Raw genomic sequence first — 15,356 nt, 5'->3', positions numbered from 1 at the left:
TCAGGAGCTTTAAAGAACAGTACACTAATTTAACATTCACTGTCGCTACCGTTTGGTTCAGCCCGATGGGAAGAAAAGAAAAAGATTTCGTGACAGTTTAAGGTTGACACACGTAAAGGATTCGAAACCATCTCTGGCTTCTATCCTATTATGCATTGTCAAACACCGGCTGGACAAAGCAAACGATAAGCCTCTCAGACAGAACTGGCACGTTTTCAGTTTCTGTTGTACACCTGCAAATATAAACTAAATAATTTGTCGTATGCGCCTTACATATACCCAACTGGAGAAAGTGAAACATCAAACTGCACCTTGCTGACCAGGTAGAATGAGTGTATCTTCATAGCAAAACTAGATTTACTTCTTCACAATTCACACTGGTTTGTACACTGGAATAATCTCATTAACGGCCACTGCTCACATCTTACACGACTTAAGCTCCTTTCACTCAAGTCTCCAGCAAACATCTTCAAGCAAGGAAATCTGAAATTATTCAATTTTGAACCTTTGGCTTAGTTTTGCAACATAATGCTAGGTAGAGTTTAAATTTAGATTATTCCAAGGCACTCAAAATAGGACATGACATTGATTTCCTTCCTTGCACAAGAAAGACACCACAGGCTCTGTGCCAGCCTAGCAGATCTTTGAAACGCTTGTTCGGAGGGATGCTGAGAGCTTTCATGGCTTTCCTGAGTTTAAACAAACAGACGGTTATGTTGCAAAAGGTGCTATAATAAACATGTCCTGGGAAGGTAGCAAGTGTTGTTTCTAAATTCAAAAGAAAAAGGGTAGCCATAATTCAGTTTAATCTGTTTTAAAAGGCCACGGCTCCACTATACACATGTCATACAACCTCCGTGCAGCTGCTGAATAAACAAGCTTGGCTGATTGTTTTAAGAGCCACGGAACAACTAATTTATAAAGTTCAGCCACATGTTGAGAGATAAGATCAAGACACAGGGCATGAGCAAGGCAAATAAGGGAAAACAGCAATTTCCCCTTTGACAATAATGGCAACTGCAGATTAAAAATAAATCAACAGTAAAAGGCAATTTCATTTATACAAAATGTGGTGGTGGCAGAATGTGCAAGGGATCAGGCATGTTTTCCACATACATCACTTAAAGACTTGCTGTATCAACTCGTTTAGTCATCTTGAGAAAAGCAGCGTGCAAAAAAGGCAAAAGAAAAAAAGGAACAGAAGTCCATCCCATTAAAGCACTCACAGCAGATTAAGAGAACAGAAAAAATAAGAAAACAAATGAGGTTTTAGGCCAAGCCCTAATGTAGAAGAAATACATCAGTGTCGTGTGTGTCTGATCAAGTCTTACACAAAGTAGAATATGCACAGACTAGTTAAACTTGTAGTTATATCCATCCCCTTACTAATGATGTAAAAACAAAAAAAGAAGAGACACACATGCCCAAACCACCCAACAGGCTGTCTACTTTAACATCCAATACCATAGCAACATCATCTTCCACTACCAAGGCCACATCTGCCCCATACTCTGCACCTGCTTTACATAAAACGCTTCCTACAATTCCAGCTCACCATGTCTCGCCTGCTGCAACCCTCCCCACTTTAGAAAGACGCGGAAACACTGCATCCACTATAAACAATGAGGCGCTTCACTAAAGGCACAGTTTAAAAATTATTTAAGATAAAAATCATCAGGGCTTAGATGACTCTCGAATAGGAGGGAAAAGGCCAGTATTAGTCAGAAGAAACTCCACATATCCAGCATTCTGAGAGCTCAAACTCTGAAAAAGGGGAGGCAGTGATCACTAGTTCTCTGATTGGCACAACATGTTATGTCATATTAAATGAAGACAATCATTAAATGCTTTGCCAGTGCTGTATCTCAATGTGACTATGCCACTAAAACCTCCTTCCTTTGAATTCAAGCACACACCAAAGCATAAAGTGGCTTTTCAGTCCTGCATGCATCTATAAGCATGTGCTAATGTAAACTTATTTGGGAACAGTTTCTCAGGTTGCTGGTTATAAACCCATTTGTAAGGAGAATTTAAGTGTCACCTAAAGAGACCAGTGAGGAAGATTAGCGGGCAGGAAAATGTAGTTTTTGTGTTACTGGAGTATCACGTCTTTGTGTTGATGTTTTACTGAGGGGTCGGGCTCACTCACAGACAGAAACACACAAACACAGCACAGCAAGTAGGAAATAAAGAGCATACTGGAAAATCAAGATGAATATATAGAACACTTAACAAATTGCTTGTCTGATAGTAAAAAGATTTTCCAAAACCCATAAAAACCCATGTGGAGTTGTTATGACCATGCTAAAATGAAAACTGCGTGTACACAACCGAACTACTCAGCCATATTGAAGCTCAAAGTGCACAGTTTTGCGGACTCTTTCTTTATTATTAAATCAATCTCTTTCTCTACCTGCAGGCGATGAATATAAAGTCAGCAGGAAGACAACAGGACAAAGTTGAGCACAAACAAACAAAACAACTGATTTCTGTGCTTTTAATTTTTTCACCTAGTATCAATTGTGAGGAATATTATAAGTGATAATTTTTTAACACACTTCACATGACTTGCTGGTTCCCTAGAACAATATTATTTTGAAATGATTAAAAATTCTATTTTTGCTGAGAATGTTTTATATGGCATTCGTTATGATTACCACATTATGTTTGCCACTGCTGACTTTATTCTAAAGTTCTGTTCTCTCAAATATTTTGTTAGTTGACAACAGTTTGTTGACTGATCAGTGTGCAGGCACGCCTGCATACGGTATGTACTAGTTGGGTGGACTATTGTGGGTAGCAGTCAGTAAACAGGACAAAAGTTGAGCAGCCTCAAGTTGACAAAGATTCATGGGTGCAGCTAATGCTTGTGGCAAATTCAAGTATAAGACCACACAAGTTGATCTTAAGCAAGTGCACAGTGGCTCTACAGCACCATCAAAAGCACACAAAAATGTCCCATGCACAGCTACAGGTCTCTGTTAATCAGCACACCACACGTTATGGAGTCCAGAAAAACTGAAATTTGTCAACACACACACACACACACACACACACACAGCTAAGTGTGTGTATAAGCAATTAGAGCATCAGTTGGTCATTAAACAGCAGGATTAATGCCTTGTGATCAACTGCGCTCAGGGGACATTCTGTCAAGCCTGGCCAGAAGGGTTTCTCCTCTGATCCATTTGCTCCTCCTCTTTTTTATCAGCAAGGAATGGATGAGGGAAGAGAGAAGTCAAGGGAGAACCCGCAGTGTTCTGTAAAGTCTCTATTACTAATTAATGAATATTTCTTGAGCAGAGAGTGAAAAGAGGGAGACTGCACTCATGAGCCCGAGTTGCAAACACGGCCAAGTTCCTGCACTGTGCCAACCAATGGAGATCCATCAGAGAGAGGGAGATGGAGTCGTAGGAAGAGATGAAAGAAGAGGGTGGTTCACAGACTGAGATTAGCTCTGGAAAATTGATCCCCCAGCACAAAAACCATCAGCCTCCTCTACTTTTCCTCTCTTTAAAAAAATGGTCTGATTTTATCTATGCATCAGTCTCTGTGTTACACAAGTGAAGTTCAGAGCCATCTGTAACGGGAAAAGAGAGAACGCAAAGCACTACAAAGTTAAAGCCAGGGTGAACACAGTGTATCGCTAATAACGTTTGATCCACAGCCTTGTGAACTCAGCACAGCCATCACATACTGTTAAAAACGAGATCAATAAATACAAAATACAGCTTTAGAACCATTGCTATGATACATAACTAACAGTCTTACTTGTCCTAGTAACATATAAGCTAGCTTCTGTCATTCCTTCATGTCCTGGACTTCGCACTCACCAGGTTAGTATTTAGACAAGCTTTGTCCGTGTTTATTGTCAAAGAGTAGCAATTTAAAAATCCAGTCAGAGTTTCACCGGCTGCCTAAGTCAATAACATTTGAGAACCCTAAAGACTGCGTGGCATTTCTCCTTTCTGAATCCTTGCCTGGGGCGTCCGCTGGGCTACAGCGCTTACAACCGTTCTTCACTGTGGGACTGAATTTTTTGTGTGTCACTGCTCCTGTCACAATCCGAGAGAGCAAATGCACCATTAAAAATCTTTGAAACAGGATTGCGAGTGCAGAGTCAAACGTCGACACAGCTTCATAGGGAAATAACCACATTTGCTACATTTTCATTTTTGTCAAAGTGCGTCAAGTCAGAGAGATGAAGGCATTAAAACTAGGCAGCTGGGAAAATAAACAGATGTTAGCGCTGATGGGCTTCAGGCTGACAGGAACAAGCACCAGAATGCCGAAGAAAATAGCGGGGCGGGGGACAGTAGCAATCACTTTTCCCTTCAAGCAAAAAGACATAATTTATTAGATTTATTACAGCTGATGCTTGAAATATCAAAAGGTGTCTAACAAAATCGATTTACTGGCATGCTACACAGGCAATAAGCCAACGTGTTTGTTTTGTGAGGATATTTGTCAGTGGCTATATGTTAAAAATAATCTTAAAAGTAGTAGATTTAACAAATTCATTCGTTAAAGATTTCTTATATTTACAAATGGTTTCCTGTACTGGATATGGGATGAAGAAAAAAAACAGTCTTGTGATTATACAAATCTTCCTCTTTTCCCTACAGGCTCCCTGAAAAACAATGAAAGCTTGTACCACACTTATGTCTGAGTGAGTCCCACAGTGCCATAAAGCTCCTTTTGCCCATGCAGATTTTTCACCAGATCAACAAAAATCTGTTTGGTTTTTGTAATGAAAGAAATCTGAATCTTCAACACGATCATGTGACTTTTTATATGCTCAATGTATAAAAATTTAACACAATATCTATATTTAAACAGATGTTAATGTGTGATAACAAGTTTTATACTGTTTCGAATAGACAATTAGGTGTAGATAAGAGAGAAATCATTTTGAAGGGAGGTTTTTTTAAAATAAACAAAAGACAGGGGAAAAAGGCTGACCCAAAAAAAAAAGTGAAACTTTTAGCAAACACAGCACACAGACTACTGAATTATGCCCTTTGGAAGACAGTATTCTGCCTTGGGGTACAAAAAAAGTTTTTTTTTTCCATTTTAGTTCACCTTTGATTCAGGTAGACACAGCTGACAGCGGTCAAACAAATGGAAAAAAATGAACTTGGCAAGTGTAGAAAAATTTAAGCTTGCATTTGCTCAATCACTGGATGGATCCCAAGCATCTAACTGGCGGAGAGCCTTTTAAATGCAGTCGACCTCTCTCTCTCTCGAAAGCTATTCAGTATTGACTAGAACACGCAGAGAACCTGTTGTGATGACCAGCTCTTCCTTTCTACACCTAATACTCACACGCATCTTTCTCCAAGTTAATATATTTGCATACATGCTCAGCACATTTATATTAAACCTGCAAACATCAAATAATTACAGAATCTACAAAACATATGTTTTTACCCTTGTAACACTTAGCCCACCAACCTAAAGCCACATGCAGATGAAGGAACGGCCAACTGGGAAAGACAGAGGGAAACGTGGTGCCACACTGTCAGCGCTGGCTGCCCCAGTGGGAATTGCAGGGCACGCTTGTAATAACATGAGAAGGAGAAGAAATGTACCACTAAGCAATTACCCTCACATACAGACATCCATTCCTAAATTCTATGCAAAAAAAAGATTAGAGAGTCTTTGAGAGGAGGAAAAGGCAGCCATTTATCTTTTGCTGTGGATGCCCCCGGTCAGGAGGCTCCACCCGCTTTTGGAGGGCAAGGGATGATGAAGAGAGCACGGCATTAGCATAACAATACATGCCTATACTCAACCGCATGGGAGAGGGGAGGCAAGCCGTTTACTTCAGCAATGGTATCCACTTGTTAGGAATAATTTCTGTGCATGGCCAGAGGAAGATTAGAATTGGTTTTCTTGTGTCACAAGGAAGGCGGGTTGTCCAACAGCGTAGAAAAGGGGCCTAGTGGTTTGTTACCCTTACTTTCTTTCATTGGTAATTAAGTGTCAGACGTTAAAAAGATCCCTGAAGTTTTTCGCCCTTCACTACTCACATCTCTCCAGCTCGCTCCTTCTCCTCACATCTCCCGGGAGAGAGCGGATTACTGGCACACTGGTACACACAAATGGCACTTGCTCAAAATTAAAAGACTTTCACAGGCCGCTAATCTAATGAGGATGGAAGGGGGGCAGGCGTCACTTTATCCGCCGGAATGAGGAGAAAAGAGCAGATTTTCATGTTTACACATGAAACATTGCACTGAGGACTAAAACACAAAAAGAACATATAGCTTTTAAAATTCCCCAAGCTTCGACCAAAGGGAAAGGAATATCGAACTAGTGTGGCAGTTAAAAGGTCCAACGTTCCAGTTGAGTGTACAAGTTGGGCTGGCCGGCCACAGTCAGTCCTGCCAACACTAGCTGGTATTTGTCAGTTCGCACCTCCACATGCAAAGCACCCAGGGGAGTCCATGAGCAGCACTGCCTGTCAATCACCATCCTACGTCTTGGGATACAAGCGTGCAAAGATTCTGGCTGAGCAAAGTACCACAATCCTGGTGGTCAGGACCCAGAAAAAGTTAATTTTTTTTCTTAAATGAGAACCTACCTATTAGTTGACTTTTGCTTTACAAGAAAAAGTCCATTGCAGCTTCTATTAGAAGGTAGAAACATCTGTTTACAGTGGAATACACACCTTCACAGATGGTGGTGAACTCCTTCATCCCTGTCTCAGCTGTGTTATCAAGACTGCAGACACACCATCCTAAACAGACTGATTAGCAGCTGCAAATCGGAGGTTAGGGGAAGAAGCAGGACAGAAAGAAGCCCTTGGGCTGACTTTAGCTCTATCTGGAGAGGCTGCTATGCTTCATTTCACTGGCAAAGCCCCACAACAGCTACAGGAGGGGGTAAAGGCTCCAAGGAGGAGGAGGAAAAAAATCTTCCACTAGAGAGATGAGAGCAGCAGCTTCCAAAACAGGAAACACAGATTACGACACCACCCATCTGGGAGCCATTCACAGAGACGCAGTTGAGTCAGGGTGCAAAACACTTGAGGAACATGGGGAGTGGGACATGTGGGGAACAAAAGGATACAAGGTTTTGACTGTCTGTGGGCAAAGGGACCAAATAACAAAAGTACAATGGTTTTGGATTAGAACTTTGGGAAACCCCTTAAAGCAACACCTGCAGCCTTCATTCCTTATTGGATGTCATCTCTTGAAGCATGTCTAATTGTCCCAAAGTCTGTACAGGAACACTGCGGTAACTCCCACAATTTCTAGATATGGATTTTCCATACCTCTGCCTTCTACTTGAGATGTAGTACACTCTATTAGAAGCTCCAAGCCAGTAGCTTCAGGTTATTACCTGGACCCGTTAGGCCTGATTGAGCTGCCCATGACAAAATTCAACTGCTATTTTGGGCCCATTTCAGTCACAATGTCCAATAATGAAGGAGGGTCACAGTTGGCTCAATACTCCAAAGTTCAATCTACATGGCAGAGAGCATGAATAAAGATGGCCTTTTCCCATCTTCCACCACTAATGTTACCGAAGAGGGAAAAGAAGAAGGTAGGGGGTAGATTCATTTGCCTCGTTTCTGCTTGGCTGCTCCTGCGTACCGTTGCTGGCTGAAGTTATGATAGGACCGAGTTCAGCTTCCTCCTTTATTGTTCACCGTCTGTCTAATGGATTCATGACTTCAGCCTGCACGTTTGTCTTTGCAAGACATCCTGCCTCCTCCTCTGTGCTGGAGGATAGTAGTCCCTCGTCCCAATATGGCAACCAGCTGTCAAACATGCATGTAATAATAAGGCAATGCCCAGAGTCTGCAGGGAGACAGGTTCCCTCCAGGTGCTGGCACTCCTACGTTTGAGGCTTTGTGAGGAGGGGTAGGTAGGGCATTATGGAGGCATCAGATTACACAGATTTTCAGCATCACTTTATCAGCTCTCCTGTGCAAACATGTCAGTCAAGCAATGAAAGCGCAAATATCTGTGTTTTCTGTTGCACAACCAAAAATGTACCCTGGCAATGATCAACGTTCAACTGCCTCTGTTATAACAGCTGCAAGCTCGTTACACATCCCATTATCTTTAACAACTATCACACTTATAGCTATACAATCTTGTCAATGCCACAAAAGTAGCAAAGTAGCTATACCGTACCGTATACCGTACAAAGTATGATATACCGGGACTTTGGATATTCTGTATCTGACCTTTGACCTAATGTACTGAGGCAGCAGCGTAAGGCGTATGTACCCACACAACTTCAAAAGGCTATTTTTTTAAAGCAGTGCCCACCTGCAAGCTCGTGGTGGATGAGATCGGCAAAGTTGGGGTCATCCCCCCACCAGAAGAGCCAGAGTTCCCTCCGGCCCGGCCGCTGGCTGCGCCGCCATACACTTAGCACGTCGGCCTTCAAGCAGCGGCTGAAGCTGCATAGGATGGGGTCCTCCTCTGTCACCGGGAAGAGGATGGGTGCAGAGGTGGGACCCTGCCACACAAACCTCTTCCATTTGATCCCTGTCAGGTCAGCCTGCAGGACAGAGGGAAAGAGAAAGAAGGAGTTAGTGAGTCGACTGGCTGTTTCAATACCCACTCAGCACCTCAGTGTGAGCACAGTGTAAAAGCTTGTATTAATCCTCTTCCACGGGGCAGTTCAGCCTCCAGCTGCTTTAGCAACTAGACACCTGGACTGTCATATTTTGAATAAAAGAAAATAGGAAGAAAAAGGCAGAGACAGACAGATAACACAAATACAATAAGAGGCATGAGCATCACTGATGTTGATATGAAAACAAAAAGTCTGTAAAACAACACAGACATTTGTTTGTTGGTGTATTTATGTTTCAGGTACTTTCAATATCACCATGAACAACATGTTCAAAACACAAATAGGAACAAACTAATGCTGGTAAATGTGGTCTCACCACCTTAATCCTCATTACTGGTGAGTGCTGGAGAGGCTTTGCCTTTCTATAAACGCTGTCTGGCTTTTATAGAGAGAACAAAACACACAGGAAAAAGGCAGCAAATCACTGGCGGGGTTATTAAGTGTTCAAGCTGGAGCATTACGCTCCACTGCTAGCTAGCACTGCTGCTTATCACCGGAGCACCGACAAACTACCCATGCCTGCCTAAAACACACGCACACAAATAAACAACCTGAATGCCTGGAAGCATACGTCACCTTCTCCAATCTAAGCAATGTTGGTCCTCTATGTCTCCATGTAGACATCAAGTAATCTGAGCAAACATGGGTGGCTCATTTTCATTCCATTTAGTCCCATTTCCATCAGACAGAATTGGCAAGCTCTCTCTATATACACCACCAATTAATCTGTTCAGGATATGCGTCTACTGAAGTACAGAAGCGCTGAGCCTGAACACTTGATTAACCGGGTTGAGATTGAGCAATAGTCTCCTGCCATGCTATGGAAAAGATGAGGGATTGTTAGTTGTAATGGTGTGATTGATGCTTAGGGACAGAATAACTGACTCTAAATAAAAAGCTTGTAATGACATACTTCTATTATATAGTAGATACACATGTCTTGGTAACAGATTTCATGTAATTAAATATGTATTACCAGCTGCTTCATTAATAAACAGAAATATTACTCATTAGTTTGACTTTTTCAAAAAGTGTCATCAAAACAATCTCAGATGAACAATCTGGCTACTAAGGAATCACAAAGATGCTCGACATGCTGAGGACTAGCCTGAAGGTGCAAACAGCAGAGCGGTGTCTGTGTGCAGCGGCAAAGCTTCAGCAGTTAGGCTTCTCCTTCCTGCTGGCGCGTTAGCAGTACTACATTACACCTGCATCTCGCTCGGAAACATCTGTGCGCACAATGCAAAGGGAGGGTGAGAACAACGGTTAGCTGTGAAACCAGATCATGAGTGGTACATGCATGCAATTAGCAAGTGAACGCCCACCATCATCCTTCTGACCAAAGCCACTTATCCAGAGAGGGATTGTGTGTTTCACTGTAGAAAAGGTTCTGCTCATAAGTGCCCTACGGATTTCATTAAAGGCCTCTCTTCAGATATTACTTTACACTTCTGTGCAGAGACAGTGAGGCACCAAGGTAGTAGCAGGGTTCAGATACTTTGGCCAGAATTAGAGCAGCCTCTTAAATAATCAGTCAGTCCACAAGTAAACTAAACTACCCGATTACTACCTAGATTATTATTGTAGCGTAAACTTGGTGGTCATAGACGTTTGAAAAACCTAATGAAAAGTTCTATGTGGTCATGAAAAGTTTAAAATCAGCTCAAATCAGCTGACTTCTAAAACAGCACAGAGCTTTTTACTATCTGCAGTTGCTGGAGTACTATACACATGCAGGGCAAAGTGAACTGACTGACCACATCTCGTGACACATCGCTGAAACTTTGAGTTAATTCTTTTCTGAAATTTTGCTTTGTGTAGTAGCATTAGGCTCAAATACTTAAAAAGGATGCCGCTGCGGTGTTCATACATGAATGAAATGCACCAGAAGAGTCCTTATCTTGTGTTACAGATCTATCCATCACCTTTCTGTGTCTGCTTCCGTTGCTGCCAGCAGGTACCAAAAGCAAAAAAAGATTAGCAAGCATCTCTGCTGCGGTTTTTCTGCCAAACAGGCAACTAAATACATTATGAAAACCTCCTTAAGAAAATGTGCCTCTAAAGCCCATTGCTAAAGGAAAAAACATGATCAACTTCTATGTCCTACTGCCTGCATGCAATTATCCTCATTAATAAATCAATGTATTGTTTTTACCTCAGATCAATATTATGTTCATCTAGCTAACGTCAGCAAAAACAGCCACCTCAGTTCCTTCCTCTGCAACAAATGATCACAGCAGGTGAATAAATAATATCAATAACAACTTAATAATGACTCCATCATCATCAAGAATGCATCCTCTGCTGAAAATGTAAAATATTAGTACATTTATTCAGCACCCAGAAAACATCCAGTTTAAGTTTAACTAAAGTGAACAAACAAAGTGACAGATGATTATGTGATGCAATAAAGTTCTATATCCCTTTCTAAACTAATCAAATGTTAGTGGATACTAAGGGCCAACTGGTTATACACCGTGTCCCGACTCTTGAGCACAATGTGCACCTTTTCATATCAAGTTATTATTGTATCTGCAGATAGATAACATGATGATTATATACTGCTAGACAATAACATCCTTAATGCAAGACTGATTACTAGTATTAAAGATTTTCCATTGAGATAACTAGGAACAAAATGTATCTTGTGACGCATCACAATAACAGATACTATAATAATACATAACTGAATCTGAGTCTTACAGTTTTAGGCTAATTCCCCCAAACAACCAAGCTCTGCAGCTGCACACATTTGTGTTATAGAGGAAACTAAACTGGCAATCAACTGCACCTGAAACCTAACTTACTGTAAATCACCCCATTTACATATGCTGTGTTGCTGTGTCATGATTGTCTTCAATCAGATTACGCACAAGTGTGTGTGTGTGTGTGTGTGTGTGTGTGTGTGTGTGTGTGTCAGATGAATCTAATCCGTGCTGCTACAAAAACATTTACTTCTGTCCTTACATACTCCTGAGTGAGATGAGATAGCACTGAATAGCCCTTCTGTCAAAAGACTAGACACATCAGTACTCCACTCTTCATCAACAATATCCAAGTGGCTGACTGCTCTATCAAGGATAAATGGGCCTTCTGCAGTTGTTCAGTGTGTCCTTTCAAAATAAATTAGTGGCAGCCTGTGTGCACAAGCAAAGGCTGCCAAAGATATTTGTATTTCTATCCAACTTGTGTTACCCATGCAGTCTGTGCACGAGTGTGCCTCAAACGCTCCAGCTGCTGCTATGAAACTGAACAGCCCCCCCCCCCCCCCTTTTGTCGGCCTTCGTAAACACTCAGGTATTTGAGGCCACTGCTTATAAAGCGTCTTGGCACAGCAAGCAATGGAAGCCAGACGCTTTGATTTTCTTCTGTTTGTCAAAGTTCACACTGCTGCAGTAACTGGAAATGTAAGGCAGCGGAAACAGGCAAAAAGTTTTCCTGAGGTGACAAGAACGTGGGTGGGTCTGTTGGGGCTATGACCCTTGGCGTTGCCAGCTGCTCACCTTCCCTCTGGCCACTTAAGGTTCTGGATCCCAGTGGGGAAGGAACACTATGTGTAAACAGGCGCCTTCCTGACTTTCAAGATATGCGACAAGAACAGGTGAGCCCACTCAAATCTCTTCTTCAACAAAGTCTCTATTGCTGTTCTTGTCTGTCACCTCCTTCCCTCAGCCGACCCTGTCACGGAGCAGTCATGAAACTAACAAGTCTGCGTTTGCATTTTCTCAATAATGAAACAACAGTTTCACTCCAAACAGGTGTCACTAAACAGTTAAAAGCAACGGTGACACTGTAATAAACTGGAGATTAATCTACAAACGTGCTAAAACCTCAGCATTATTAATATGTAATATCAATGTAGTTTAGGTAAAGACAGTATTTCTACAAACCAACAACAACTCACAAATCCCAAACTTAAACATAACATAATGCAACAAGTAGTATCACACTATCCACTGCAAAAATGGACAGGGGAAAAACGACCACATTGTGTTCACATTCTTTCACCATAAAACCACAGAGTGGAGTCTGTTCACGGAGTGAGTCATAACAGCAGTGGTGTTATGCTTAGTCTCACTGTGCAGAAAAATGTCAGCCAGACAAGCATAGCACCACAACTACCAGCCTCTACCTCAACTGTCCACCGTAGCCAGCGCTGCCTTCAAGGGCTGTCGTAAACATTGTAATTACGAGTTCAGCACTAGTACTCAGAGTGTGAATTTCCTGCACTGAAATGTTACCTTAAGGAGGAGGAGAGTTTGGAAGCTTTGTCAAACTGGGGTAAGGCAGTGTAGCGTTTCACTAAGTTGCTTTTATACTAAATTCAAAGTCAGTAACAGTAATTCCGTATTTTTTCTCTCAGTCCTCATTTAATGCTTTTGTATAAATTTCTATAGGAATAACTTGACAGTCTGTGCACTTTGTGCCACTGCAGCACAAAGTGTCTTTGCATCATTTAATGAATAAGAACCCATTGTTTTAGGAGGCACCTTTGAGCACTTTGCAAATCACAAACAACTTCCAACACTGGAAGCAAGATGTAAAAATAAGCCCATGAAGGCAGCATTACATTCTGTGGCTACCCTACAAGTGAAGCTGTAGTTAGGCCTACTGACAAGCCAATTAGGTGCATCAACAAACACATTCTGGCCCTGCTCCTGTGGATCTAGCCAGGGGAGGTACTCCAGACTCAAGCAACACCTTTTCGGTTGCTGTGTCAGCTGTGGATTACACCGCGGATGCTTACACTTCTGTTAATCTCTAAAGATTTTTAAGGAATACCTGTGAAGTTGGTAGAATGTCAGCCACAACTGTCGAGTGCGAGTCCGATAAGTTACAACATGACGGGATGAGAAAGACATTCAGTGACAAACAACAAAGCATACTATAAAATGCTCGTTTTCAGCAAATCAGTATATCTTACAGTAACACAAAGTGCAGCTCAGATATGTAGCTACCTAGATATTTGTAATGCCCAGGAATGCATGCCAGGGATTATATAATCAGCCTGGGGCCTGTGCCCTAGTTGGTGTGAACACTACAAAATGAAGTCCAAGAAGATTAAGCCCCTGACAAACAGCATGATGACATATTTCATGAATAATTGACGTCTTCAAAAGAAATACCGTTACCACAAACAAGCTTGTCGCATGCTTCCTGCAAAAAAATAATAATAATACTAAGCCTCCCAGCCAAGACATAAGGGGCTTGGTTTCCCCAACAAGCTGTGCAAGTTGAGCATTGACAATCGCTCCTCCTGGAGTTGTCAGTGTTGCACGATGACAGTATTTAACAGCAAATGCACCAGGGCTTCCCAGACCCAATTACGACATTCCAGGCTGGTAACTGGAGCGCATCAAGTGTTTGATTACAGGTGACCACTTAGTAAAACATATTGCACATGAGAACCACATCGCAGGTTCATAATAAACAGGGCGCAGAAGCCAAGGGGGGGAGAGAAAGTGCTACAGCAACTGTCTGATTGGAAAACATAGTCGTGCATGTGGCAGCAAAATGCACAAACATTTATTTCCGTGCTAACAGGAGATTTGTTGCTGTCTGTCATGTTATTTGTAGTGGGAGAAGCTCAACAAGCAAGTGGCGCTGGGCGCAAGTGTTTGGTTTGCGGACAGAGAAAAACGTTTATTGCGAACGGACAAACGTTTGCAGCAAAGTGGCAAAGTATTATAAGAAGAAGACGTTTGCGAAGTGGGATGTCTTTTCCTGAAATGATGAGAGCTCGACAGGGCCGTAAGCCTAGCTAAGCTACTATCAACTGATGCCTCTGTGGCTAACATTAGCTTAGCCCCTGTGCAGCTAGTTAAAAATGGCTGCTTTCCTTTAGTTTTAAATCTCTTACCAGACAGAATAGATTGGAATGGCAATCCTCCAAGCTGGCCCCGTTCGGTACAAAACAAGAACTCATCCTTCTTCAGTGCGAGGTCCAACTCTCCATCGTTTTCACTTCCCGGTAAATAAAGAACAATTTGCGGATCGGTGTTTTCAAAGATGTGCAGGCTTAATCAACGAGAAATATTTTTTGTAACATTTGGCTGGAAGATAGTTAATTCTACAACCTTCCGATTGCAGTTCCCCGCCGGAGCTAAAAGCGGATAAAAGCCCGTTTGGTCCTTATATCGGCATGTCAAAAGCATGCAGTAAGAACAAATTCAAGGCAGCGACAAATGTTTATAAAACAAAAAGAAAAGGAGAGCAAAGAAGCAACTCTCCCCCTCCCCCTTAGCCCTAAAACGGTCTCTGCTTAAAAAAATAAAAACGTCCTGTCTTACTCCTCCATCGCAAAATTCAGTCTAAAAACGTAACACATCCTGTAAAAACCTCTCGAATTCCGCCACCGGCCTATAATTCACCGACTATTTCAATCATTATTTCAGCCTCGGTTCCTTTTGGTTTCCATTTGAATTCATGGATTCCTTTCTTTAATGGCGGCCACAGGGACAACTCTGCCTTCCACAGCCTATTGGCTCGTTCGTGGCCAAAGCTTAGTCAAGCTAGCCGAAGATAGACAGAAATACCGCAGACAGCAGGTGACATTTCCGGGAAAATAAAACCGCGGAATTATTTCTCTTCAATATTAGGGAAAATAGCAATGGCACAACTGTTATAAACAAATTACGACATCAGTAATCAAATACTAGATGAGACACTTGCTTTATATCAAGTACCAAGCGTCATTAAATGATGTTGTAACTGCTTGCTACTGGCAGGTGCTTTATTTTGATAGATCCACCAAGACG

At 41.9% G+C, this 15,356-nt stretch overlaps 1 protein-coding gene across 1 annotated transcript in view; it reads right to left on the bottom strand.

Moving 5' to 3' along the window:
- med13a (mediator complex subunit 13a) overlaps positions 1-15,085 on the bottom strand; it is a 52,480-nt gene extending 37,395 nt beyond the window's left edge. The window contains exons 1-2 of the mRNA XM_029173307.3: positions 14,459-15,085; positions 8,286-8,520 (exon numbers count right to left, since the gene is read on the bottom strand). Coding sequence (XP_029029140.1) covers positions 8,286-8,520; positions 14,459-14,524 — 301 coding nt within the window. The 5' untranslated portion in view covers positions 14,525-15,085. The remainder of the gene's footprint in view (positions 1-8,285; positions 8,521-14,458) is intronic.
- Positions 15,086-15,356: the final 271 nt, after the last annotated feature.

The sequence above is a fragment of the Betta splendens genome, chromosome 14, assembly GCF_900634795.4.
Source record: "Betta splendens chromosome 14, fBetSpl5.4, whole genome shotgun sequence".
NCBI lineage: Eukaryota > Metazoa > Chordata > Actinopteri > Anabantiformes > Osphronemidae > Betta > Betta splendens.
The sequence above is the reverse complement of the archived record's forward strand: the minus strand, read 5'-3'. Positions and strand labels throughout refer to the sequence as shown.